This window comes from Budorcas taxicolor, chromosome 13 (genome assembly GCF_023091745.1).
Source record: "Budorcas taxicolor isolate Tak-1 chromosome 13, Takin1.1, whole genome shotgun sequence".
Classification (NCBI taxonomy): Eukaryota; Metazoa; Chordata; class Mammalia; order Artiodactyla; family Bovidae; genus Budorcas; species Budorcas taxicolor.
The window spans coordinates 17454857-17481144 of record NC_068922.1 but is presented as its reverse complement, the minus strand read 5'-3'; the positions used below and the strand labels follow the sequence as shown (position 1 = coordinate 17481144).

The 26288-nt window shown below is 38.3% G+C and overlaps 1 protein-coding gene across 1 annotated transcript in view; it reads left to right on the top strand.

Annotated features, from left to right (window-relative positions):
• Positions 1 to 21055, top strand: part of ACBD5 (acyl-CoA binding domain containing 5) — a 30451-nt gene extending 9396 nt beyond the window's left edge. The window contains exons 7-14 of the mRNA XM_052651380.1: positions 3822 to 3956; positions 4813 to 5016; positions 5746 to 5852; positions 6789 to 7056; positions 8800 to 8999; positions 10293 to 10337; positions 10994 to 11103; positions 19186 to 21055. Coding sequence (XP_052507340.1) covers positions 3822 to 3956; positions 4813 to 5016; positions 5746 to 5852; positions 6789 to 7056; positions 8800 to 8999; positions 10293 to 10337; positions 10994 to 11103; positions 19186 to 19198 — 1082 coding nt within the window. The 3' untranslated portion in view covers positions 19199 to 21055. The remainder of the gene's footprint in view (positions 1 to 3821; positions 3957 to 4812; positions 5017 to 5745; positions 5853 to 6788; positions 7057 to 8799; positions 9000 to 10292; positions 10338 to 10993; positions 11104 to 19185) is intronic.
• The last annotated feature ends 5233 nt before the right edge of the window (positions 21056 to 26288 follow it).

The following is a 26288-nucleotide window of genomic DNA, read 5'->3' as shown; positions in this document are numbered from 1 at the left end:
TGTGTCCAGCCTACAACCAGAGGCAAATGTTGAAAAAACTAATGAAGTTTCAGATAATGATGTCTCAGATCCATAATCCCTTAGCTATAATTACAAATTTCAAAAGGCTTGATAAAGCTTTTTTGGTAACCCGTTTGGCAGAAAAACGTGTCCTAATATGTATAGGGGGAGCAAACCTTGATCTGAAATTACATGAGGCTATTTTAAGTATTTATTCTAATTTTGCCTATTACTATGTTTTGCTGTAAAAATATTATTTTAAAAAAATTTTTAGTGAGAGCTGCCTTTAGACTCTATTGAAGGTATTGTATAATATACATTATATACAGTATATGACCGTTGCAAAGTTAGAAACTCTGGATTTCAAATCATATCTAGATCCAAGGATTGTGAGGGATGTGGACCTATACCATAATTTATTTAACCTGTGCCACTCTAGAGGAATTTAGATTGTTTCTTCTTCTGATCATCAAAGCCTGCTGCTGAAAGTAACCATGTACAAATGTCATTTTACATAGGTAGAACTATATAAGTAATAAATTATATTAGGAGTGTTTGATGGGTGTTTCCACTTTTGTAAGATATTGCCGAATTGCAAGACAGTTGGTAATCTTTGAATTTTTTATGTTTTTTTTTTAAAACAAAAAATCTTATTAAGAAGTAGTTCTTTTTGTTCTTATTAAAAGTAGGCCAAGTAGAACAGATTATCTGTGTCACATGGGCTTTTTCAGAACATTACGTAGTAAGTTTGGAAATCAGGAAATATGAGCTTTCCAACTTCGTTCTTTTTTCAAAATTGTTATGCCAGTTCTTGATTCCTTGCATTTCCCTATGCATTTCAGAATTGGCTTGTCAATTTTTATAAAAATGCCTAGCTGAGATTTTGTTAGAGATTATAATGAATTATAGATCGTTTCGGGGAGTATTGTCAGCTCAACAATATTACCTTCTAATCCATTTCTTTAGCTCTTCTTTAATTTCTTTCAACAGTGTACTATCATTTGCAGTGTATAGTTCTTATACCATCTTTTGTCAGATGTGTGGCTAGTTATTTTATTCTTTTTGCAGCTATTGTAAATTGACTCTTCTAATTTCATTTTTGGATTGTTTATTGGTAGTTTGTAGAAATACATTGATTTTTGTGTATTGATCTTGTATCTTACAACCTTACTGAACCATTTATTATTTCTAATAGGTGTTTTGGTAGATTACTTAGCATTTTCTGTATGTGAGGGCATGTCATTTGCAAACAGAGGTCATTTTACTTCTTCCTTTCCAATCTGGATGCCTTTTATTTGTTTTTATTGCCTGATAGCCCCAGGTAGAACTTACAGTACATCTTTGTCTTGTTCCTTGTTTTAGGAACAAAGCATTCAGTCTTTTAACATAAAGTATGACTCTAGTTGTAAGTTTTCATAAATCCCCTTTATCAGATTGAGAAATTTCTCCTATATTCTCAGTTTCTTCAGTGTTATGTTGTTGAGTGTTGGGTTTTGTCAAGTGCCTTTTCTGCATCCATTGTGATAATCATGTGGGTTTTGTCCTTTAGTCGGCTACTACGGGAGCAGGCAATGGCACCCCACTCCAGTATTCTTGCCTGGCAAATCCCATGGATGGAGGAGCCTGGTCGGCTGCAGTCCATGGGGTCGCTAGGAGTTGGATACGACTGAGCGACTTCACTTTCCCTTTTCACTTTCATGCATTGGAGAAGGAAATGGCAACCCACTCCATTGTTCTTGCCTGGAGAATCCCAGGGAAGGGGGAGCCTGGTGGGCTGCCATCTCTGGGGTCGCACAGAGTCAGACGCGACTGAAGTGACTTAGCACCAGCAGCAGCAGCACGGTGTACTATGTTGATTTTTGGATGTTGAGTAGCTCTTATTAATAATTCTTCATGCTTTCTGCAGCTCTCATCAAAGAGGTGATACGGGGCTGCTTTTGTTGCTGTCTGGTGTTTCGCTAACAAACATCCATTTGATGAGAGGGGTTAGGTGGTTCCCTGTTGCTTTCTTTGTTGAAGGTGCCTGTGAGTGGTGGGTGTTTCTGTATTTTACTTATCGTCAGTTTTTATTTATTTATTTTTTCTGGTTGTCAGGGGAAGAGTAAGGGAGATTCAAAAGCTGTGCTATAATCATGATTCTCTGAGAGGGAACAGAGCTCAGTGTTGACTATAGAGCTGAAGTTTTACTTTTTATTGCTACTGATTAGAGAGATTTAAATAAGGCTATAAGCCTGACTGTTAAAGATGAGTGGAGATTTAATAGGTTATTTGAGATGCATGGAAGCATCCAGAAGGGACCTGTATAATTGAAAATAAAGCTCAGATGTTTGTGGAGGAAGACCAGTTTTTGGCCAAGAGCCACTTATATCTCAGAGTTATGGAAATATAATCCCCAGTGTCTCAGAATGTGGTCCAGTAACCATCAGCATTGGCATCACATAACGAAGATCATGGTATCTGGTCCCATCACTTCATGGGAAATAGATGGAGAAACAGTGGAAACAGTGTCAGACTTTATTTTTTGGGCCCCAAAATCACTGCAGATGGTGACTACAGCCATGAAATTAAAAGACACTTACTCCTTGGAAGAAAAGTTATGACCAACCTAGAGAGCATATTGAAAAGCAGAGACATTACTTTGCTGACTAAGGTCCGTCTAGTCAAGGTTTTTCCAGTGGTCACATATGGATGTGAGAGTTGGACTGTGAAGAAGGCTGAGCACCGAAGAATTGATGCTTTTGAACTGTGGTGGTGGAGAAGACTCTTGAGAGTCCCTTGGACTGCAAGGAGATCCAACCAGTCCATTCTGAAGGAGATCAGCCCTGGGATTTCTTTGGAAGGAATGATGCTAAAGCTGAAACTCCAGTACTTTGGCCACTTCATACAAAGAGTTGACTCATTGGAAAAGACTCTGATTCTGGGAGGGATTGGGGGCAGGAGGAGAAGGGGACGACAGAGGATGAGATGGCCAGATGGCGTCACTGACTCGATGGACATGAGTCTGAGTGAACTCCGGGAGATGGTGATGGACAGGGAGGCCTGGCATGCTGCGAAGAGTCGCACACGACTGAGCAACTGAACTGAACTGAACTGAGGAGCTTTATGGAAATCTAGAATCTTAGATTACCCCAGATTTACCGATTCAGAACCTGCATTTTAACTAGATCTCAGGCGATTCCTATCCATGATACTGTTTGAGAACCTTTGATGTATTTACTCTCAAGGTATGACTTTGGGTAATAGGACAATTTGTCCCTTTTAAGTGATTGATCCGATTAACTAATGCTTTTTCTTTTTTTAAACTCATGCTTAAAAAAAAAAGATTAGCTTTCCATTTACTGTGTAAAGACATAGTAATGTAATTTGTGCACCTGAAGCCCTATAGGTAATAAAAGGATAAAAAAAAACTTTTTAATGCAGTCCAACCATAATATTCATGAGTGCTTTTAGGGCCAAAGGTGTTTATGTTTTCAGCATGCTAATGTATGTAACAACTGTCTTTTCGTTTATTGTGTATAAAGATCATTCATCTCTTACCTTTACAGTTTGATCAGTGTTAAAATAATTTATCGTCTGCCTTGTTTAGAAAGAATTTAAGGTAGTGTTACCATTTTGTTGTGAACAGATAACTGGAGGAATTAATGTAATGTATATATATTTATAGTTGAAGAAAATAATACTGTTAAGTATATATTAACATTCTAACTTTTTCTTCAAGATTATTTTCTTAGTTATTTGTGAATTACACAAGGTATTATTTGTAAATTGCAACATGATTGTGTGCTACAGCATAAAGTTGAAATGGTCATTTTGTATTTTAGATCTTGGTAATGTTCTAGCTTCTACTCCAGATGCCAAAACTGTTAATGGTAAAGTTGAAAGCAGTGATAGTGGAGCTGAATCTGAGGAAGAAGAGGCCCAAGAAGACACAAAAAGACCAGAACCACGTGATAGCGGTAATCTTTGGGCAATGGGCTGATCACTTTGCATTAACTAAGATGAAAGGCTGTGGAGAGGTGTGGACTAATTTGGCGTTGTGTGTGATCAGGGCACGTGGAGGGCCTGGACTCTTGACCTCTAACCAGGTTTGTTGTGGACCAAGAGACTCCAGAAAAAGTTCACAACAAGTTCAGGGACAGCCAGCCTTAAGCATAGGTGGGCTGATGTGAATTGAAGGCTAAGAAGGATAGGTCACTCCTGTAAATGTAGTGCCTGAAATGCTGCATTAGACAAGTTAAACCCTCAATATCTTGTCGAGAATAGCGTGGGTGCAGAGAGTAGGATACAGGCAGAGATTCTGATGAGCAGGGAATGTTGGAATCATGGGGTATTGCACTGGGGGAGCCTTGTGAGGAAGAGTACCAGTGATTCTTCGGGAGATTGTTTTAGAAAGGGGGGGCGGAAAGACACTAAAACAAACCATACAGCTTAGTTTTGCCTTCACTTTCCGATTAAGTCTGACAAGTAATACCTTCTTTGAAGGCTCTTTTTATTGGCTATGTAGACTTCTTAGTTTGACTGGGTCTCAAAGCAATTTGCCTATGCCTGAGAGAATGAAAGAACCTTAAGAGAGTAACTCTTGAAAGGGATTTGAGGAGATTCACATGCAACCAAAGCAGTTTTGAAACCAACAGTTTGGGTGAGCTCTCAGCATGTAATTAACCCATTTTCAAGGAGCACCCTGTCTCCCTGATCCAAGTAGGAAGCCCTTCAAAAGGATTATCTTAGGCTAGAGGAATGACTACCCAATATTAGAACATAGTGTACAGAAGTTTTCCTGTAGTGAACTTTCTCTCCCTTTTCACATGACAGATAAGAAAATGATGAAGAAATCTGCAGACCATAAGAATTTGGAAATCATTGTCACTAATGGCTATGATAAAGACAGCTTTGTGCAGGGCGTACAGAACAGCATTCATGCCAGTCCTTCCCTGAATGGCCGATGCACTGAGGAAGTAAAATCTGTAGATGAAAACTTGGAGCAAACTGGAAAAACTGTTGTCTGCGTTCACCAAGGTACTGTCCCTGTCAAAATTTGTTTCTCTGGGTTCTTGCCTATGAATAAAATACTGTTTTAGTAATTTAATATATTTAGGAGCAGCTAAGAACTTTAAAAAACCTCTTATGAGTAACATCTTAGGGTTTTCAGTGAAAGACTGAATTAGGGCTGGGGCTTATATTTTTCTTGAGACATTTTTTATTGTGTTTTTATATGGCATTTTAAACTAAAATCTTGGAAATTTTTGCTTTTATTACTGATGTTTCTTTTAACTCATACTCTAATTATATGACACTTTTGTTCTCAAGTCAGCAAGGTAAGTTACAGTCTTTTCATAAGTTAGGGCTCTAGGGATGAGCATATAGTATGTATATAGTGAATCATTGACATTGCTGCAGTTCACTTAAGAAACCAAGAAATACCATTTCTTAATATAACAACCAAATATGAACGGTTGCATCCCAGATTTAGGGCCCTAGCAGGTAGTCGGTTTTTTTCTTATGTGTTACTAGGTTTTTATAAGCTTGATCTAGACAGTGTCTTTGTAAAATTCAATGATAAAATACTTTGTAATCTTTTTACATAAAATTAGATTGAATTTAAATTTTTGGTAAGTTAAAATAAATCAACTTTCATATTTCTATCCCAATATGAAAATAATATAGAGCCAATTAGTTTTGAAAATGAAATGCACTTTTCTTCAATTAGAGAATAACTGTTCTACCTGGACATTTGTTTATATTTAGATGTAAACAATGATCATGTTGAAGATATTTCAGGAATTCAGCATTTGACAAGTGATTCAGACAGTGAAGTTTACTGTGATTCTATGGAGCAATTTGGGCAAGAAGAGGTAAAAATAACATTTTTTTAATTGGTAAGTTTTCAAAGTGATATATTCAAATTCCATGCATAACTTCTGCTAATAACAGATGTGTATGCTTTTCACCACTTTGAAAACATACCTGTAAAATGTTTAAACACTTGTATTTTGCTTTTTTGTGAGTTTAAAAATATATAAACTTTCTGACTATTCAAAATATTTAAATATTATAATTTATAATGTATTTACATTTATAAATATTCTGAGAGAGGTGGGATGGGAGGCAGAAGGTGAATTCCTTATGCTAGTCCTTATGTCTGAGACATTTAACAGTCAAGAAGATTGAATAACTTAACCAAATCTGTTCTTCACGTTGACGTATTAGACTGAAATTTTGAGTGGAAATACTTTTTAAAATTTCAGTTAAGATTTAGTATTGAAAGTGAATTTTGGAAAAAACCATTAAAGTACCTGAATTTTATTTTTCCTTTTTGACAACTTTTCCTGGTGACAGTAAGTTGGTTTTGACAGTTGTATTTATACTTTTTGTTTATATATCCCACCCCCCAGTCTTTCCCCACCCGTATTCTAACACAGTTCCTCCTAAATTTCTTTTCACTTTATTTAATTTTTAATTTCATTAATTCATTATTTTTAACTTTATTGAGGTATAATTGATTTACAATGTTTTTACAGTGCTTTGAACACATTAACTGTAGGTATTTAAATGTTTCTTGGATGAATGACTCATGAGAACAATTCATTGCCAAGTATCTCAGTTCTTTGCTCATAGATGCATCATCTCCATCCCATTTCTTCCCTTCAGATGGGAGGCAGAAAATGAGTTGACATTTTTTAGAAGAATAATATTGTCTATGATAACATTTAAAAAAACCGCTTTATAAAGCCAGTAATTCTTCAGTTGTCATAAGAACTTGGTGACGTATAACTGTTTTCCATTTGTAGTCTTTAGACGGCTTTATATCAAACAATGGACCATTTTCCTATTACTTGGGTGGTAATCTCAGTCAACCGTTGGAAAGTTCTGGTTTTCCTGAAGATGTTCAAGTACTTCCTGGGAATGGCAGCCCTGGGAACATGCAGGTAGCAGCAGTTGAAGGCAAAGGTGAAGTAAAGCGTGGGGGAGAGGACGGCGGGAGTAACAGTGGCGCCCCGCACCGCGAGAAACGGGCTGGAGAAAGTGAGGAATTCTCTAACATTAGGAGAGGGAGAGGTAGGTGGCACTTGTTTTTTGTTCTCACTGCTTTTATAAAGGAATTAATGCAATGGGGAGGTTCTCGATAGGAGGGGCACCAGGACTGTCCCTTAGCAAAGGGAGTGTTGAGAGTTATCCTCAGAACATCTGACCATTGTCCTTTATGTCTGGTTCTCTCCTTTGACTCTACAGGGCATAGCACTGTATTCTTTGACGATATGGGGGAAAACATGTCTATTTCCACATGTTTTATACACTTCTTTAAGGTAGCCAAATGTGTGTCCTGTCACCTCTTTTTTTATTTTTGTCTTTTGGCCGTGCCATGCAGCATACAGGATCCCCTGCCCCCTGCAGTGGAAGCATGGAGTCTTAACCCTTGGCCTGCCAGGGAATTCCCCTATAATAATGTTGAAAACTTACACATTATATAAGCAAACATGTAAAACTTGTGATATCCCATTTCTGCAAGGGTAAGGTAACATGGTAGTGCCTTTTACGCACTGCAGTATAAAACTGTTTCGGACTTCCCTGGCAGTTCAGTGGTTAGGACTCTGCATTCCCAGTGTAAGGGGGCATGGGTTTGATCCCTGATTGGGAAACTAGGATTCCCAATGCAGCTCAGCCAAAAAAAAAAAAAAAAAAAAAGAACCAACCAAACAAAAGTTTCAGTCTTTCTGAAAAATAACTTGGCAATATTTATTAAAAACCACAACAGGGTTGTTGTCCTTTCATCCAGAAATTCTTCTTTGAATTTGTCTGACCTAAAGAAATCAACAGAAATTTGGACAAGAATTTATATACAAAAATATTCATTGCAATGTTATTTGTAATCACAAAAATTTGGAGTCATCCAAACTATCCAAAAGTGGAGAACAACTGAGTAAATTACTTCTTCGTCTTACTAATGAATTCATGTAGCCATTTCAGTGTTATTGGGACTGGAATAAAATTTTATTATTTAAAATAAAATTTGTAATGAACACACAAATATTCATATTTTTAAAAAAGTAGTACACAAAATTACAATAAGGGGTAATGCCAGTTCTGTAAATATATGTGTAGGGAAAAAATGAGTGGATAGATAACCATGTGTTAATAGTAGTGAGATTTCCATATGTCTGTAAGTATGATGGAATTTATAAGAAAACTCACTTAAAAAACTTTGGGAGGCTTACAATGACCAAATAAGAAAACATGGCTATTTGGTGTAGCTCTCAGTACTCTAAGAGAAACAGTTTTCATATTTTTCAGTCTTGTTACTATATTAGTAAATCATTCTTAAGAACGTACCCAAATATGTGTATTATTTATATATTATATACATTGAGTTGTGTATTAGTTTATTAGGTACATTATAAAACTTTGGCAAAAAAAACAGTAAGTGTAAATGGAAGTTTCCACCTATGTCAACTTCTTTGATTTTAGTAGTTTACTTTGTGTACTTTATTATTGCTTCCACTCCATTAGATCTCAAAGAAACAAAGGAAAAATGAAAAAACAAAACCCAAACCCCACCATTTCTACTTTTATAAAAATGATTGTTGTTGTTGTTTAGTTGCTAAGTCATGTCCCTCTTCTGCAACCCCATGGACTGAACCCCTCTGTCCCTGGATTTTCTCAGGCAAGAATACTGGAGTGGGTTGCTGTTTCCTGCTCTGGGGGATCCTCTCGACCCAGGGGTCGAACTTGTGTCTCTTGCATTGGCAGGTGGCTTCTTTACCACTGAGCCAAAAAGTAATTTATTTTGGTCTCTTAAAATAGGGCACAGGATGCAGCATTTGAGCGAAGGAAGCAAGGGTCGGCAAGTGGGAAGTGGAGGTGATGGGGAACGCTGGGGTTCGGACAGAGGCTCAAGGGGCAGCCTGAACGAGCAGATCGCGCTTGTGCTCATGCGCCTGCAGGAGGACATGCAGAACGTCCTCCAGAGACTCCACAAACTGGAGATGCTGGCGGCATCACAGGTGGGCTTCTGCATTTGCCTTGTCTTATCTGCTGTTGATCCTGTCAAACAGTGTGCAGCTGGAATCTGCCTTAATCTGATTTAAATGGACCACACAAATGATACCCAAACCTTATTTTAGCAGTTAAGTAAGAATCTATTTTTAGGGAACAGGGCTCAGATGATGTTTTATCAAGAGGTGTATTCAAACACACTGAGAAAAATATTCAAATACACTGATTTGAATGGTTTTGCTAAGAAAGAGATTCTGGAAGCATAAAATGGTACACAGTAACAATTTACAAAATGGTTTTTCAATGTTAAATGTGTGATTTTTTTGGTACTGTGTTTAATATCTCTTTCCTGTTAGACTATTAAACACCATGATTGTAGGAACTATTTTATTTACTACTGCATAAGTGTGGAGCCTCATTCCAAGTAGGGGGCACAGTAATTATTTGCTGTTAGATTAAAATAAATCTGATTTATACACATCAGTGGAGATTAATGATTTTTAAAAGGATCTACTTTTGAAAATATTATTTCAGAAAAGACTGTGCCAAAAGCCAAATACCACTTAAAGTAATAGGGAATTTTCAGTCTATAAAATTAGTAGTACCATGTTGGAAGTATGAAGAAGAATAGGAGAATAAGAATTATTGAATAGTACAGTTTTAGGCACTAATATCCTAGAGTCCATCATTGAAGTGTCATCGTTTTATAGTAAGCATGGTCTTCTATCTTGACCTCTTTTTAAAATGGTCTAGGGGCAATACACTAACGTCCCCATTTTTTAATGTAAATTATTTTTTAAGATGAAAACTTCTAAGCAGAGAGAAAGGAAAAATTATAATTTGACCTCCACTGTGGTTTACTATAGCTGATCATGAATTTCCAAAACAAATATTTGGATATGGTTCGCTTAATCTTTACATGTTTACATTCTTAATGATCAGGGCTGCAGTTCTCCTTGAATGTTTGTAAGTTGGTAGTTTATATGGAATTTAAGGAATTAAGAAATGTTGAGTAGTTAATTTAAAAAGAATGTAAAAGAAGTAATAGCTCATTAATTTGAGGTTTTATTTTGATAATTTTATATTTGAACTACTATAAAACATAAAATGCCAAAGATAACTCTTTGGCTGGCAACTTTAGGGACTTTTAATTTGGTCACTGTGAGTTTCAGGATAATCATAATTAGCAGAAAAATTGAGAATAAACTAATATTTCAGGCTTCCTTTAAAAGACAGGAAATAGGAAAAAAGTACTGTATTTTTTCTTTCTGTCAAAGCTAAATCACTGTTTGTATTTATAGGCAAAATCATCAGCATTACAGACCAGTAATCAGCCCACTTCACCGGTAAGAAATTCTTTTCTTAAATCTGAGCGCCAGGGTTTCAAACAGGTTATAATAAATATAGATTATATGATACTCTTAAAGTTTTCAAAATAATATTTACCATTTTGAACTTTGAGGTTTAAAATATATTTGTTTTAAAACAGAAAGAGAATCATAGACCTGGAGAACAAACTTCTGGTCGCCATGGGGGAAGGGTAGGGGGAAGGGTGGGGGGAAGGGAAAGTTTGAGATGGACATGTACACACTGCTATGTTTAAAATGGATAACCAACAAGGACCTACTATATAGCACAGGGAACTCTGCCCAAAGTTATGTAGCAGTCTGGATGGGAGGGGAGTTTGGGGGAGAATGGATACATGTATATGTATGGCTGAATCTGTTTGCTCTTTACCTGAAACTATCACAACATTGTTTGTTGACTGGCTACACTACTATACAAAGTAGAAGATTTAAAAAATTATATACCTATGTTTGTCTTGTAAGTCTGAAGCACTTCTGAAAGTCTACGTTACTGAATTATGCTCTAAAATTATCTCCCTCCCTCTAGGAGGAATGAAATCTTTTATTAGTTGTTGTATTTTAAAAATTATGAACTAGATGTGTTTTTAAGTTTATACATGTGACAGATTGGTGACCAGCTTATTTTATTTTCTCAGAGACCATCTTGGTGGCCCTTCGAGATGTCTCCTGGTGCATTAACCTTCGCTATCATATGGCCTTTTATTGCCCAGTGGTTGGTGCATTTATATTACCAAAGAAGGAGAAGGTAATAGGATAGTTTTAAAATTCTACAGTGAAAAAAGTGAAAGTGTTAGTCAGTCACTCAGTCATGTTCAACTCTTTGTGTCCCCATTGACTGTAGCCCACCAGGCTCTTCTGTCCATGGAACTCTCCAGGCAAGAATACTGGAGTGGGTTGCCATTTCCTCCTCCAGGGGATCTTTGTGCCCCAGGAATCGAGCCTGGGTCTCCTGCATTGCAGGTGGATTCTTCACTGTCTGAGCCTGTTTATATTACCAGTTTACATACTGGTATATAATTCTAAGCCCGTATGTATTCTAAGCAGTATGCAAACTCTTCTACAGCAGACAGAGCTTTCAGCAGTAGTCAGGGAGATAGGTCCATCTTACAGATAAATCGTGATACTAAACATCATACTGAACATCCTGTACTGATCTGAGACTGCGACTACCTTGGTAATGATATCTGGTGGGTTGCTAGACACTTGTTAGATTAAAATTTTTTCACTTGAGAGCATCTAAAGAATTTGTACACTTTTGATTCATGCAACAAGAAAATGCTTGATTATAGGCATAAGTTTTATGGAGAAATAATGTTCTTTTTTTTTTTTTAGAAATAATGTTCTTAATGTCTGATGTTTATTTTAGGTCCTTTGCTAATATTAAAGGACAACAGATGAAAAATAATGCCTGCATTCATTTTCTGTACCTTAGAAATATAGACACTGGCACTTGAGAAAATGTTCACCCTGGTGGTTGACTGTCTCTAGAAGTAGGGCTTATTCTAATTTGAGAACCAGAATTCCAGATTGGATGCCAGGAAGTAATTCAGATAAGACGGAAAATAATAAAATCATTGGCAAGTACTCTGAGGTTGTCTAGATGAGGAGTAATGTGAGGCCAAAACTATTGGGTTCAAGAAAATCTTCAGAGCAATTTTTTGAGACACTACATAAACTGAATTACTTTCCCTGAATGGGCAGATGGACAAATGTTGGTCGTTCTTGGCCTCACTTATGTTTTTGTTGTTTTGTCACCATTTCCCATTAGGTCAGAACCAATGGGGAAAAGAGAGGGGGTGTTTGGTGGTAAGATCTTAAGTGTTCTCTTACATATGTGCAGTAGAAACACATTTTTAAAAAAAATCTACCAATTTAAATAATTGTGTGTCTGTTGTATCTCTACCAAAGAACTGACATTTCTAATTACTGCACATGATAACAAAAGCAAAAGCCAAATATTTACCCTTCTCTTACATCACAGGGGTAAACAGCTTACTACTCTTGAGTGCTCTAGTGAGAGTACTTCATAGTAGAGAAACTGAAAATGCACGTGACCTCAGTTTAGTCTTCTTTGTTCTCTGCTTATGTTATGACAGTTTGATTTATGTTTATAAATGAACTCAATAAGTTTTCTGGTACATTAACATTCTTGGAATATACTTGCTGACTTACAGAAACTTAGGTGGGATTTCAGAAGCCTAAGCTGCTTTCTCAGTGTCATTTACCCCCTTTCTAAGCCATCTGTATATGTGTTATTTCAGTTGTTAAGATACAGATCGTAATTTAAATCCTTTCTTTTTCCACACAATTATGTTTCTACTGTGATGGTTGGGTTCTATATAGTGTTTTAAATCCTAACATCCCTGATAACAGGAGGAAAAAAGAGCCAAACTGTTTTTCAGTAGGTGGTTATGCTGAATTTAAGCAGCTGGTAACAGTGGTGCTAATGGAAAGTGTGTATATATTTTGCAGTGCATTTCAGAATTCTTTTTCATGTTTTCCTTTGTTAAAAGTTGGGTACTGGAGAATAAAGAAACTGGGCACAGGACAAAAAAAAGTAAAGCTTATTACTTCAGTGTTATTTCACACTTAAGGTTGAAGCAGCTTGTCACTTTATTAAAAACTGAAAAAACGAACTGTACTTTTCTTAGTCTCTGAAAATTGCAGTTCTTCTAAAATGATTATTATTTTTTAATGTTCCTCACTAGTGAAAGTATATAATAGTCCTCCTAAGTATGCCTTCTAGTTGTTGACAGATGTCTCTGAATGGGAAAACTTCTCTGTTTTTAATTTTCTGTTTTATTATTATTGAATCTGTATCCAGTTTTCAATGTATCCTGGGTGTTTAGTCCTTCCAAGTTGTAAATTATTTAGTGCTGTGCAATTGCATATTGATGAGATAGTGGTTTTATGTATTACTTGCTTACATGTGTAACAAACCAACCGGGGTTGGAGGTGGAGCCACGTTTGATTCGGAAGTAAAGTTTTGGCTTTGAGGGGCTCTCAGTTCAGTTCAGTTCAGTTGCTCAATCATGTCCGACTCTTTGCAACCCCATGAACCGCAGCACGCCAGGCCTCCCTGTCCATCACCAACTCCTGGAGTCCACCTAAACCCATGTCTGTTGAATTGGTGATGCCATCCAACCATCTCATCCTCTGTCATCCCCTTCTCCTGCCCTCGATCTTTCCCAGCATCAGGGTCTTTTCAAATGAGTCAGCTCTTCACATCAGGTGGCCAAAGTATTGGAGTTTCAGCCTCAACATAAGTCCTACCAATGAACACCCAGGAATGATCTCCTTTAGGATGGACTGGTTGGATCTCCTTGCAGTCCAAGGGACTCTCAAGAGTCTTCTCCAACACCACATTTCAAAAGTATCAATTCTTCAGTGCTTTCTTTATAGCCCAACTCTCACATCCATACATGACCACTGGAAAAATCATAGCCTTGACTAGACAGACCTTTGTTGACAGAGTAATGTCTCTGCTTTTTAATATGCTGTCTGAGGGGCTTTAGGCATGTTTTAATCTGGCAGTTTTCATTCCAATCCTAAAAAAAAGGCAATGCCAAAGAGTGTTCAAACTACCACACAATTGCACTCATCTCACACACTAATAAAGTAATGCTCAAAATTCTCCAAGCTAAGCTTCAGCAGTACATGAACCATGAACTTCCAAATGTTCAAGTAGGATTTAGAAAAGACAGAGGAACCAGAGATCAAATTGCCAACATCCATTGGATCACTGAAAAAACAAGAGAGATCCAGAAAAACATCTACTTCTGCTTTATTGACTACGCCAAATCCTTTGATTGTGTGGATCACAACAAACTGTGGATAATTTTTAAAGAGATGGGAATACCAGACCACCTGACCTGCCTCCTGAGAAATCTGTATGCAGGTCAAGAAGCAACAATTAGAACCAGACAGGAAACAACAGACTGGTTCCAAATTGGGAAAGGAGTACGTCAAGGCTGTATATTGTCACCCTGCTTATTTAACTTACATGCAGAGTACATCATGAGAAATGCTGGGCTGGATGAAGCACAAGCAGGAATCAAGATTGCCAGGAGAAATGTCAGTAACCTCAGATATGCAGATGATTCCACCCTTATGGCAGAAAGTGAAGAAGAACTAAAGAGCCTCTTGATGAAAGTGAAAGAGAATGAAAGAGTTGGCTTAAAGCTCAACATTCAGAAAACAAAGATCATGGCATCCAGTCCCACCACTTCATGGCAAATAGATTGGGAAACAGTGGAAACAGTGACAGACTTTATTTTGGGGGGCTCCAAAATTACTGCAGATGGTGACTGCAGCCATGAAATTAAAAGACACTTAATTCTTGGAAGAAAAGTTAGACCAACCTTGCATATTAAAAAGCAGAGACATTACTTTGCCAACAAAGGTCTATCTAGTCAAAGCTATGGTTTTTCCAGTAGTCATGTATGGATGTGAGAGTTGGACTGTGAAGAAAGCTGAGTGCTGAAGAATTGATGCTTTTGAACTGTGGTGGTGGAGAAGACTCTTGAGAGTCCCTTGGACTGCAAGGAGATCCAAGCAGTCCATCCTAAAGTAAATCAGTCCTGAATACTCATTAGAAGGACTGATGCTGAAGCTGAAACTCCAATACTTTGGCCACCTGATGAGAAGAACTGACTCATTGGAAAAGACCCTGATGCTGGGAAAGATTGAAGGCAGGAGGAGAAGGGGATGACAGAGGATGAGATGGTTGGATGGCATCACTGACCTGATGGACATGAGTTTGAGTAAACTCCAGGTGTTGGTGATGGACAGGGAAGCCTGACGTGCTGCAGTCCATGGGGTCGCAAAGAGTCGGACACGACTAAGTGACTGAATTGAACTGAACTGAACTGAATCTGACAATGTTTATCAGGTTTTTAGTCTGATAGGAAAGAAGATTAAAGAACATTGTGCATGGTTTGGAGGAGACAGGTCCGTGTTAGCAGTGAAGACAAAGATCTAAAAATCCTCTTAGGATAGGAAAAGTGTGGCCAGGAGAGGGCCCATTCTGTATGTCATGCTCTAGCACAGTGTCTGGCACGTATCTGGCTTTCAGTGAATATGTGCTGAATACATGGCTAAATGCCCACTCTTGGTAGAGCAGCTGAAGTACCATGTGACATGGATAGGCTTTGATTTTATTTAACGTATATGCATCTGGATGCAAGCACACACTGAGATAATCCTATACCCATGTAAAGTAACTGCTTATCTGTGTTAAGCTTTAAAAAAAATTTTTTTTAACATGAAAAGTAATAAGGTCCACTGCTTGATTTTTTTCCCCCCAATATAGAAGAATGTACATTTTTTATAGTTGATTTAGTGTTAATTCTGCTATATAGCAAAGTGATTCAATTATACATATATATTTTATATTATTTTCCATTATGTTTTATCATGCCGCTGCTACTGCTGCTAAGTTGCTTCAGTCGTGCCTGACTCTGTGTGACCCCATAGACAGCAGCCCACCAGGCTCCCCTGTCCCTGGGATTTTCCAGGCAAGAACACTGTAGTGGGTTGCCATTTCCTTCTCCAATGCATGAAAGTGAAAAGGGAAAGTGAAGTCGCTCAGTTGTGTCCAACTCTTAGCGACCCCATGGACTGCAGCCTTCCAGACTCCTCTGCCCATGGGATTTTCCAGGCAAGAGTACTGGAGTGGGGTGCCAATAGAATATTGAAAATAGTTCTCTGTGCTGTACAGTAGGACCTTGGTGTTTATCCATTCTATATATAATAGGTTACATTAGAAAATTATAAAAGTAAATGAGATCCCATATCACTCTGCAGGGTATCCGAAAAACATTCTTTCTGCATGCTATGAAGAGTAACATCTGTAGCCCTGTTCAAAATTAGGCCCTGAACAGCCAGCCTCCTAAGATGGTACCTCCAGTGGTACCATATTCCCTCAGATACCTAACCTGGTCATTCTGCTATTAGAATCGTCCATGACTTAAGTCTTAAGTACTGATAGCAGACCTTTCTTTTTTAACCAAGCCACATGGCTTGTGGGATCTTAGTTCGCTAACCAGGGATCAAACCCAGGCCACGTCAGTGAAAGTACTGAGCCCTAACCACGGATCACCAGGGAAATCCCTGAAAACAGATGTTTTAAGTCCACAAGACTAGTCTTAAAATGTTATAAGCAGACCTTGTCTCATTTTTTTTTTGCACTTTGCATATATTCTAGTTTTTAAACTCTGAAGTTTTGTGACACTCCAGTTGTAAGCCTATCAGCACCATTTTCCCAACATCTGTCCACTTCATGTCTCTTGGTCTTATTTGGTAATTCTTGAAATATCTTAGGCTTTTTCATTATTTTTTTAATCTGTTATGGTGATCTGTGATTAGTGAAGTTTGATGTTATTCCTATGACTTGTCGAAGGTTCAGATGATGGTTAGCATTTTTTAGCAATAAAGCATTTTTGGTAGAAAAGCTATGGCAAACCTAGACAGCGTATTAAAAAGCAGAGATGACTTTGCCAACAAAGATCCAATAGTCAGAGCTATGGTTTCTCCAGTAGTCATGTATGGATTTAAGATTTGGACCATAAAGAAGGCTGAATGCCAAAGAATTGATGCTTTTGAACTGTGGTGTTGGAGAAGACTCTTGAGAGTCCCTTGGACTGCAAGGAGATCCAACCAGTCCATCCTAAAGTAAATCAGTCCTGAATATTCACTGGAAGGACTGATGCTGAAGCTCCAATACTTTGGCCACCTGATGTGAAGAACTGACTCATTGGAATAGACCCTGATGCTGGTAAAGATTGAGGGCAGGAGGAGAAGGGGATGACAGAGGATGAGATGGTTGGATAGCATCATTGACTCAATGGACATGAGTTTGAGGAAACTCTGGGAGATAGTGAAGGACAGGGAGGCCTGGTGTGCTGCAGACCATATGATTGCAGGGTCAGACATGACTTACTGACTGAACAATTTTTAATTGAAGGAATGTACAAGTTTTTTTAAACACAATGCTATTGCAGACTTAATAGACTACAGTAGAGTGTAAACTAGCCACTGGGAAACCAGAAAATTTGCATGTCTCACTTTATTGTGATATTAGCTTTATTGTGATAGCCTGTACTTTGAAGGGAAGCATGTTTTTAATTAATTAAAAATAAATAAATGTTTAAAAAAAGTCAGGCCTAGGTTCCTGGGGCACAGAAAGCATCTCAGCATTCCTGACAGAGCAGAGTTCAGTGGGCTGGGGGAAGGCAGGATGCTATTCCTGTTTTCTTTTCTGTTATTTTTTGTAACTTCTCTTATCCCGCTATACCCCTATTATGCAAGTTAGTTTTTTATAAAAGGAGAGAAAGTTCATAAATGCCTGGAAAAAATCCCCTAATTCTGAAGACAGTAACAGTGACTAACGTCTATTACCCTATTACAGTTGATGATTAGGGGTTTCATAGATCAAGTCATGTGCTTTTTGGTAAATCTATAGAAGACCTTGTATGGCAATCTGCATCATGTGAGTTCAGGCACCTCCCTGTCAGCATTTCTGCTAACACCTCACTCAGGCAGTCTTTACAACCACCCACGATTCTGTTCCTCCAGGGTTTTTTTTTCCTTCATGCCATGAGTAATCTTCTCTTGTTATGTGAAAATCCATCTGATTATTTAAAATGTCACACCTAGGTGTACATAATATTTCTGCAGAGGATAAAGAATGTCCAGTTATGTACAAGGTCATCCCTGCCAAGGCATTGCCTAAGATTATTTCTACAGAGGCGGTGGTGTAGTCACCAAGTCATGTCCAGCTCTTGCAACCCCATGGACTATAGCCTGCCAGGCTTCTCTGTCCGTTGGAATCTCCAGCCTAGACTGCTGAAGTGGGTAGTTATTTGCTTCTCCATGGGATCTTCCTGACCCTGGGATTGAACCTGGGTCTCCTGAATTGCAGGCAGATTCTTTGCCATGTGAATGAGGGAAGCCCTTATACAGAGGAGAGGAATCTGTAATGAGAGTTTCAGGCCATTTTGGCCTCTGTGATGCTGAGGAGCGTTTAGAAGTTTTACAGCTGTGGGTCCTTTCCCAGAATTCAGATCACATGTGATGTCTTGTGCTCACAAGTTTATCCTTCCCTGGTAACTGACCCTGCTATTAGTAAAACCGTCACATTATACATATCTGAGTTGTTGGTTCACATGTCCTTGGCACCCCATCCCATCAATTAAACAGAGCTTTTTGAGGGCTGAGAGGATCCTCAGTCACTGGCACAGTGCCTAGAAAGTATCAGGTACATAATATGTGTTGATTAAATGAAACAGTTCAGGTTGTGCATCTAGCAAACTTTTGTTGTTTTAGTAAGTTTTTTGTTTCAGAACTTATTCATTTTGATAAAATTATGAAATAATTTACAAAGTCTGAACTGTGGAATAGCCAAGTAGATGAGATTCTAGAAGCCATAAGAGGAGGAATGTACATTTATTTATTAAATTTATTTATTTTTAATTGAAGTATAATTGCTTTCCAATACTGTGTTGGTTTCTGCCAAATATGAACATGAATCAGCCAAAGGTATACCTATGTCTCCTCCCTCTTGAACCTCTCTCCCAGGGAAGATGCATTTAAATTGTTTGTTGGAAACTATAACTTGGTAATGTCATCACTTGCACCTGGATCTTTCCTGTTGAGCTCTAAGTGACCTGAAGTAACTGCATAAGAATCATTTGTAATTTCATGGTCTTATTTTGAATTTGAGTATTATTATTACGTTACCATTCAGCAAATTCTTTGGTATGGATGTGTCTCATGTTCAGGTTGCATTTATACTCATAGGACCTTGTTTATTTTCCTCTTTTCAAAGAAAACTGAACTAAAGAAAATGAAATTTTGTTGAAGTCTACTGGCCCTGGATAACCTCGGGATGATACCGATTGTGGAGCTCACACGAAAATCCTAGTTTGTGATGATTACATTTTTGTTGTCCAGTAGTTTGGTTTGTGTACATATATACACATATATATTTTGCACTACACAAATGATAAACATTTTAAGGACTAATATTGCTGATACTTGAATAATCAATCTCAACTAGGTGATAAGTAGCATAGATTTCCCCTACCCTTGACTTTGAAGAACATTAAATTATTAATTACTGTTTGGTAACATGTTTACCTGATTATCTCCCATAGAGAATGATAAGCTGCTTTTCCCAGGTATAGTTGTGATGATGAGAACAGATTTATAACTGGGTATTTTTAACTTTCTAAATTAAATATGAGAAAGTATGCAAACCAGGAGTGAATTTCAACTGATAAATCAACCGTCTTTTTAAGTCACTGAACCACCATGCAATTTACTGGAGAAAGACCGGAAGAATCTTCTCCACACCCACTCTGTGGGCTGCTCAAGATCCTGCTTGGGCATGCACAGCTCTGACTTCAGCGTTCAGGCATCATGACAAAGCAGAGCCCTGTGTACTAGGCTTCGTTTTTACAAATGATTCACAGAATAGACCTTACCGACTAATGGAAATGATGAAGAGTGGGCTTAAAGTAGGTTTGTCAGTGTGTTCTGGGTCTGCAGATCATTAATAAGATTTGTATTCAGTTATACACGTGGATTCCTTTGTAATCATTTTCCTTTAACTGAGAATATCTTGTTTCTGCTTCATAGGGTGCTTTGAAATATAAAATGAAAACTTATTTATACTGTTTTTACAAAGGTCAAAAGGAAACACATGAAAAATCACTTTTCTGCAACTGGTATAAACCACACAGACTGGACTCTTAACCTCTTAGTGCCTCAGTTTTTCTTCGGGGTATAATATTGGAGACGTACCTGTTTCTCAAGGGGTATCGGAGGGATTTGAAAGCTAGCAGGCCATATACTTCCATTTGAATAAGACACACCCAACTAATGTAAATTTAAGTATTTCCCCCACCCCCCCACCTATAGACTAAGAAGAAGACTGTAATTTAGATTCTTGAAGACTTTCTTTGGAATTATCCTTGTATACCTTTTGAAACTCCCTGCTCATGTAGATGTACCTTACTTATACTTCCAAGATTTCTCTGATTCAAAGGCTTAGTATCAAATGATTTTTAAATATTCTTGGTATGTGTGATGTTGGCTTTAGCATCATGTGTTTAGAGTGTTTTTGATAAGAGAGAAAGCAATCTGTCCCTAGTATAGAGGGTGGTTCTTTGTTTACCTGAAGAAAGAATATGATTTGCTTTTCTGAAGACTGTTTTTTCCCTTGATTTTTTCTTACATGTAACTTGGTGTTTTTTTTTTTTTTTGAATCCCATCTTGATTAAAATGTGTCTGTCTAAATGGATCTACCAATTATTTGCTTTTAAAAAGCTGTCCTCTACTTATTTAGAGGAAAAAACTGAAGCCAGTAACTGAATTATATGTAACAATAAAATTTAAACCTGTGGATCTGGAATTATTCTAAAAAATTAGCCCTCTATCTGGTATCAGAAAATGGTGGCTTTTCTCTTAGTATATAAGGAAATAAGAGGCAGAGTAAGAATGTAAGCAGTTGTGATTCGTGACAAGCAGTTGGAGGTAACTAGCTCCTAGGGATAACCATTTGTATCCTATTCCAAAGTCTTATTTTATAGTTTGAAAAGCACTTTGCACACTGTTCTTGTATATACAAGTAAAGATGTAATTACAGGACGTAGTGTTACTGCTTTGTTTAACAAGAATCTCATTTAACATTTAAGATTGACAGCTATGGTATTTTTTTAATGATAATACTTTTCTGTTTCTCTACTGTAAAACTAAGTTAAAAATAAAAGGTTAATGAGAATTGTTATGGTTTTTATTTCTTGTTACTGTTAGAAGTGGGTTGATTATATACTAAGGCTTAAATAAGAATAAATAGTAGGGATTCAAAGAAATTGTTCCTCTTTCAAAATAAAGCCATGCTATTACACATCATTTAAAAAAAAAAGAAACGGGGTGACGTTTAACTCATTTAGTCATTTGGTTGAAAGTGTTGTTGATCATTTGAAAATCTTAAGTTTCAGTTTTTATCCCAACTCAGTTGCTTCCCACAGCCTCTCAGTGCAGCCTTCATCAGCCATCTTAAACGCATAACTTGTAACTTCTCTGCGGCTGCTGCTGAGTCGCTTCAATCGTGTCCAACTCTGTGCGACCCCATAGATGGCAGCCCACCAAGCTCCCCCGTCCCTGAGATTCTCCAGGCAAGAACACCGGAGTGGGTTGCTGTTTACTTCTCCAGTGCATGAAAGTGAAGGCACTGAGTTGTGTCTGACTCTTAGCGACCCCATGGACTGCAGCCCACCAGGCTCCTCTGTCCATGGTACTTTCAGGCAAGAACACTGGAGTGGGTTGCCATTTCCTTCTCCAGTGCATGAAAGTGAAAAGTGAAAGTGAAGTCGCTCAGTTGTGTCCGACTCTTAGCAACCCCATGAACTGCAGCCCACCAGGCTCCTCCACCCATGGGATTTTCCAGGCAAGAGTACTGAGTGATAAAAGTGATGACAGCTATTTGTGACCCTTAAGTTATCAGTGTTCTGTTGCCTGTAATAGGAACCTAACTGCAGCAGCTTGAGTTGTTTTCCTCATCTACAAGGAGTCCAGAGTTAGGAAGTCCAGGGCTAGTGACGTGCTCCTGCAGTGCCCTTAGGGACACAGGTTCTGTCCTGTCATCATTAGGGCGTGGGTCTTCTCTTTGTGTTTGCCAAATGACTGCTGTACAGCTCGGTCCAATGTCTACAGTACAGGCAGGCAAAGATCCTTATCCAATAAAGAAACAGTAACTTTGAAGTCTCACAGGACATCCCTTCACCATCTTCTTGGCTAGAACTGGGTCTCATATCTTTGTCTCTAAGAATATTATTTAAAGAATAAATTGTTCTAGTTTATAGAAATACTAATTTTACCAATTTTGCCCATACACAGGAAAGGCCATGTCTTTTGGCCTTTAGTATACTGTCCTAAATTCTCTTCATTTTCTACTTCTTAGCCCTTGTTTTCTCTCCTTGTTTTCACCCTGATCTTGTCTTTCTCTCCATTAATCCTCCTTTCCAATGGAACCACGTTTTTCAAGCTGAAAAATGGTAAGTGTTCTTTTCCTTTTTCAAAAGAAACAAAGAACTTTTAAATATGTACATAATACAGGTGAGGTGTAGCCACTGTTATTTTTTCTGCCCAGCACCAATTCCCCCTGCTAATAAAACATCACTGTCCTCTTCCTCCCTGTAATTCTGCCCCACCCCAAGCCACAGTAATGGGCATGTCACTCAGATCTGGCCCATATCTACCTCATTCTCCTCTTGACCACAGTGACAATCCCAGGGAGGGGGGGCGTATGACCATCAGCGAAGCAATAAGAGTTATTCTCCGGATCTATTTCACAGAGCTTGGAGAGGAAGCCTTTTCCAGAATCTTACATAGTTTGAATCATAACAGTATGTAGCCCTTTCAGACTGGCTTCTTTCACTTTGCAGTCTACGTTTCCTCCATGTAATGTAGCTTCATAGCTCATTTTTGTTTTTATGGCTGTGTTTCAATAAAATTTTATTTACAAAACAAGTAGGGGGCCCTATTTGTCCCATGGCTGTAGTTTGCTGCCTTCTGATTTAGGTAATTCATCTCTTTTAAGCACTGATTAATATTCTGTTGTCTGGATGTACCAATTTATTTAGTCCTGTACTAAAGGACATCTTGGTTGCTAACCTAATTTTAGTAATGATGAATAAAGCTGCTGTCAGCATCTCTGAGTAGGTTTTTGTGTGCTCATAAGTTTTCAACTCACTTGGGTAAATACTAAAGAGTATGCTGGATTGCATGGTAAAGTTACCCTTAATTTTGTAAGAAACTGTCAAACTGTCTTCCAAATGGAGTAGGAAACGGCAACCCACTCCAGTATTCTTGCCTGGAAAATTACATGAACAGAGGAGCCTGGCGGGCTACAGTCCATGGGGTCGCAAGATGACTGAGTGACTTTCACTTCAGTGTCTTTCAAAGTGGCTGTACTATTTTGCCTTTCCATCAGTAGTGAGTGGGAGTTCCTGTTGCTCCACATCTTTGCCAGCATTGGGAGTTGGTGTTTTGGATTTTAGCCATTCTGATAGGCGTGTAGTGGTTGTCTCATTGTTGCATTCTCTTTCTCTTTAAATTACAGCCTCTAAGGTTACAACTGAGAGATCCTGAGGATGTATATCTTGCCATTTGGAGAAGCCTTAAATAACCAACATCTAAATAAGCCTTATTTAAATAAGGCTTAAATAAGCTAACATGTAGTTCTAGGAACTTAGACAAGAGTCAGAAAATTGTGAGTTCAAGTCCTTTAATCCAGTTAACTCTGAAAACCCTATCCCTATGTTTACACATAGGGTTTACACAGTTTTGTTTACATGGGTTAATATATTTGCCTTCTTACTTAAGACAGTTTAAGCTAGGTTTCTGACACTTGGAGCCAGAGTCCTGACTAGTGTAGATGACTTGCGATGGTCAGGACTGAGCGCAAGCCCTGAAGCCAGACTGTCTGGGTTCAAATTCTGTGCAGTCATGGAAAGTCCCTTACCTTGTGTTTCAGCTTCCTTAGCGTACAGCGTGGATGAAAATATCTCATAGGATTAATGTATGTATAAAGTACATAGATAAGATATAGTTCAGGATATAGTAAATGCTTTTAAACTGATAGCTACCATGATGATACTAATATTGGGTTGGCCAAAAAGTTCATTTGAGTTTTTCCATAAGATCTTATATATCAATATATTACACCAATAATTGGGTTATTATTTCACTATACTACGTAAAAATCCAAATCCCTTTTGCAGCGATAGACACTGGTAAAGTTGGTGCAAATGCACCAAATCTTTTTTTTCCTTTTTAACAAGAGCTAGTTGTTTCATTATCATTCCTTCCCTTAAAAAGTATCATAGATTTCTGCTTTGGAGGCAACTACTTTCAGCACTTCTGGCTGTTTGGAATTTAGCTCCAAGGTTCTAGATGTGTGAACTGCTACTTTTTGATACTTCTGTTTTGGGAATTATCTGTTTACTTCCACCTACTGAAAATGGAAGATTTCATTTTTTCCCCTCCCTTTGCAGTCACAGCTCATGTGTAAATAGTTTACTGTTTATCACTTTGTTTCTGAAGGATGTGGTAAAAGATGAGTGTAGATGGAAGGGATGCAGGAAGTGGTGTGGAGCTTCCATCCCTCTCTAGGGGCACCATTCTCCCAGTGCCTCCTTGTGTTCATAAATGAGAATGCAGGGTGGGGCAGAAAATTACATTCTCTAGAGAAAGGAGATATTGCCTGTGTGACTAAGCCTCCATCAGAATCCCCCAAGTACAGGGTTCAGAGAGGTGCTCTGGGTGCAGGATCTTAGTTCCCCAACCAAGGATCAAAACCTTGCCCCCTGCAGTGGAAGCTCGGGGTCTTAACCACTGGACCTCCAAGGAAGTCCCAGAAAATTCCAAGCTTCTAATCATGGCTGGGTCTTTCTGGTGACCACCCTCCCCCCACACTCCACTCCCCCCATCCAGAAGCCCACCGCGTCACCTCATTAGAACAAAAGGCACTGCTATCACCCAGGAAATCCCAAGGGATCTAGGAGCCCTGGGTGAGGAATCAGGGCCAAAGATCAAATATGAGAACAACAAAAAAATGCTCCTGGTGCTCTTATCACTTTGGAGATTAAAAGATTTTAGGAACTCTGTGCTGGGAATAAGAGGCAGAAACCAATATATGTATCTTCTATTATCTCTTACCAGTCTTTTTTCTCTTTGGATGCTTGCAGTATGCTTTTTCCTTTGTCTGAAATGTCACTGTATTATATAACTTGGTATGTACCAGAAAGTTATCGGCTACAATGCTGCTGTGTAATAAACAAGCTCAGAACTCCTATCCTTTCACCTTTCTCATCCCAGCCATCAGTAAGTCCTGTTGATTCTACCACAAAAATTGTCTTGAATCCAGATGGGCTGGTCCAGTAGCCTTCTGTTCAGTCTCCCTCCTTTAAACGTTGCCCTGACCCATCCACTTTCCACAGTTAGAAGAATGACCCACACACGGCTGGCATGGTATTAACTGAAAGGAGGCCAGGTGGAAATGGTAAATATTTGCAGTTTTTTGGACTCTGAGTCTGTTTGTAACTGGTTAAAAATAAGACAAACTGACAAATAAGAGTGATCAGACCTGAAAACGGTCTTCAAGATGTTTTGGAGAATAATAGCAGAGTTTTATACAGCGACTATTTCCCAAACCCCAAATTAAGACAAATATTCTGAGTAGTAGGGTTCTTAGGGCCATAGTGATCATTTATTAAACACCATTTAATGTATTTAACGTGTTGTTTGAGTCTGTACTTGGTATTTATGTACTTCGTGTTATTTGATTCTGACAAAGGTACACCAAAGTAAATGCATTTTCTGTATTTAATAATTAGTGGAAGTGGGGAGAAAATTATTCTTAATTAATGAAAATTATACATAGTAATGGACACATAGATTTCTACTGGCAGAGCAGTCTGTGTTCTTTAAAGACACACACATCCACACAGTTGTCAAAACACTTCCATTTTTTTTTCATTCTTGTTGTTTCAAGTTTTTGCTTAATGAGTATCTGAACCCAGAACATCTTGACAGGTGTCTTAAAGGTTTGCATGCGTGCTAAGTCACTTCAATCATGTCTGACTCTCTGCGACCCCATGGACTGTAGCCCACCAGGATCCTCTGTCCATGGGATTCTCCAGGCAAGAATACTGGAGTGGGTTGCCATGCCCTTCTCCAGGGGATCTTCCCCGCTCAGGGATCAAACTGTGTCTCCTACATCCCTTGCATTGGCAGACAGGTCCTTTACTGCTGAGCCACTGGGAATCCCCAGAGGTTTAAGTTTAGATAGTAAATAACTTGGTCCCAGCAGATATCCATTACAGGACGCAGAATTCCAGGTGGCCATCGCTGCATCTGCGAAGG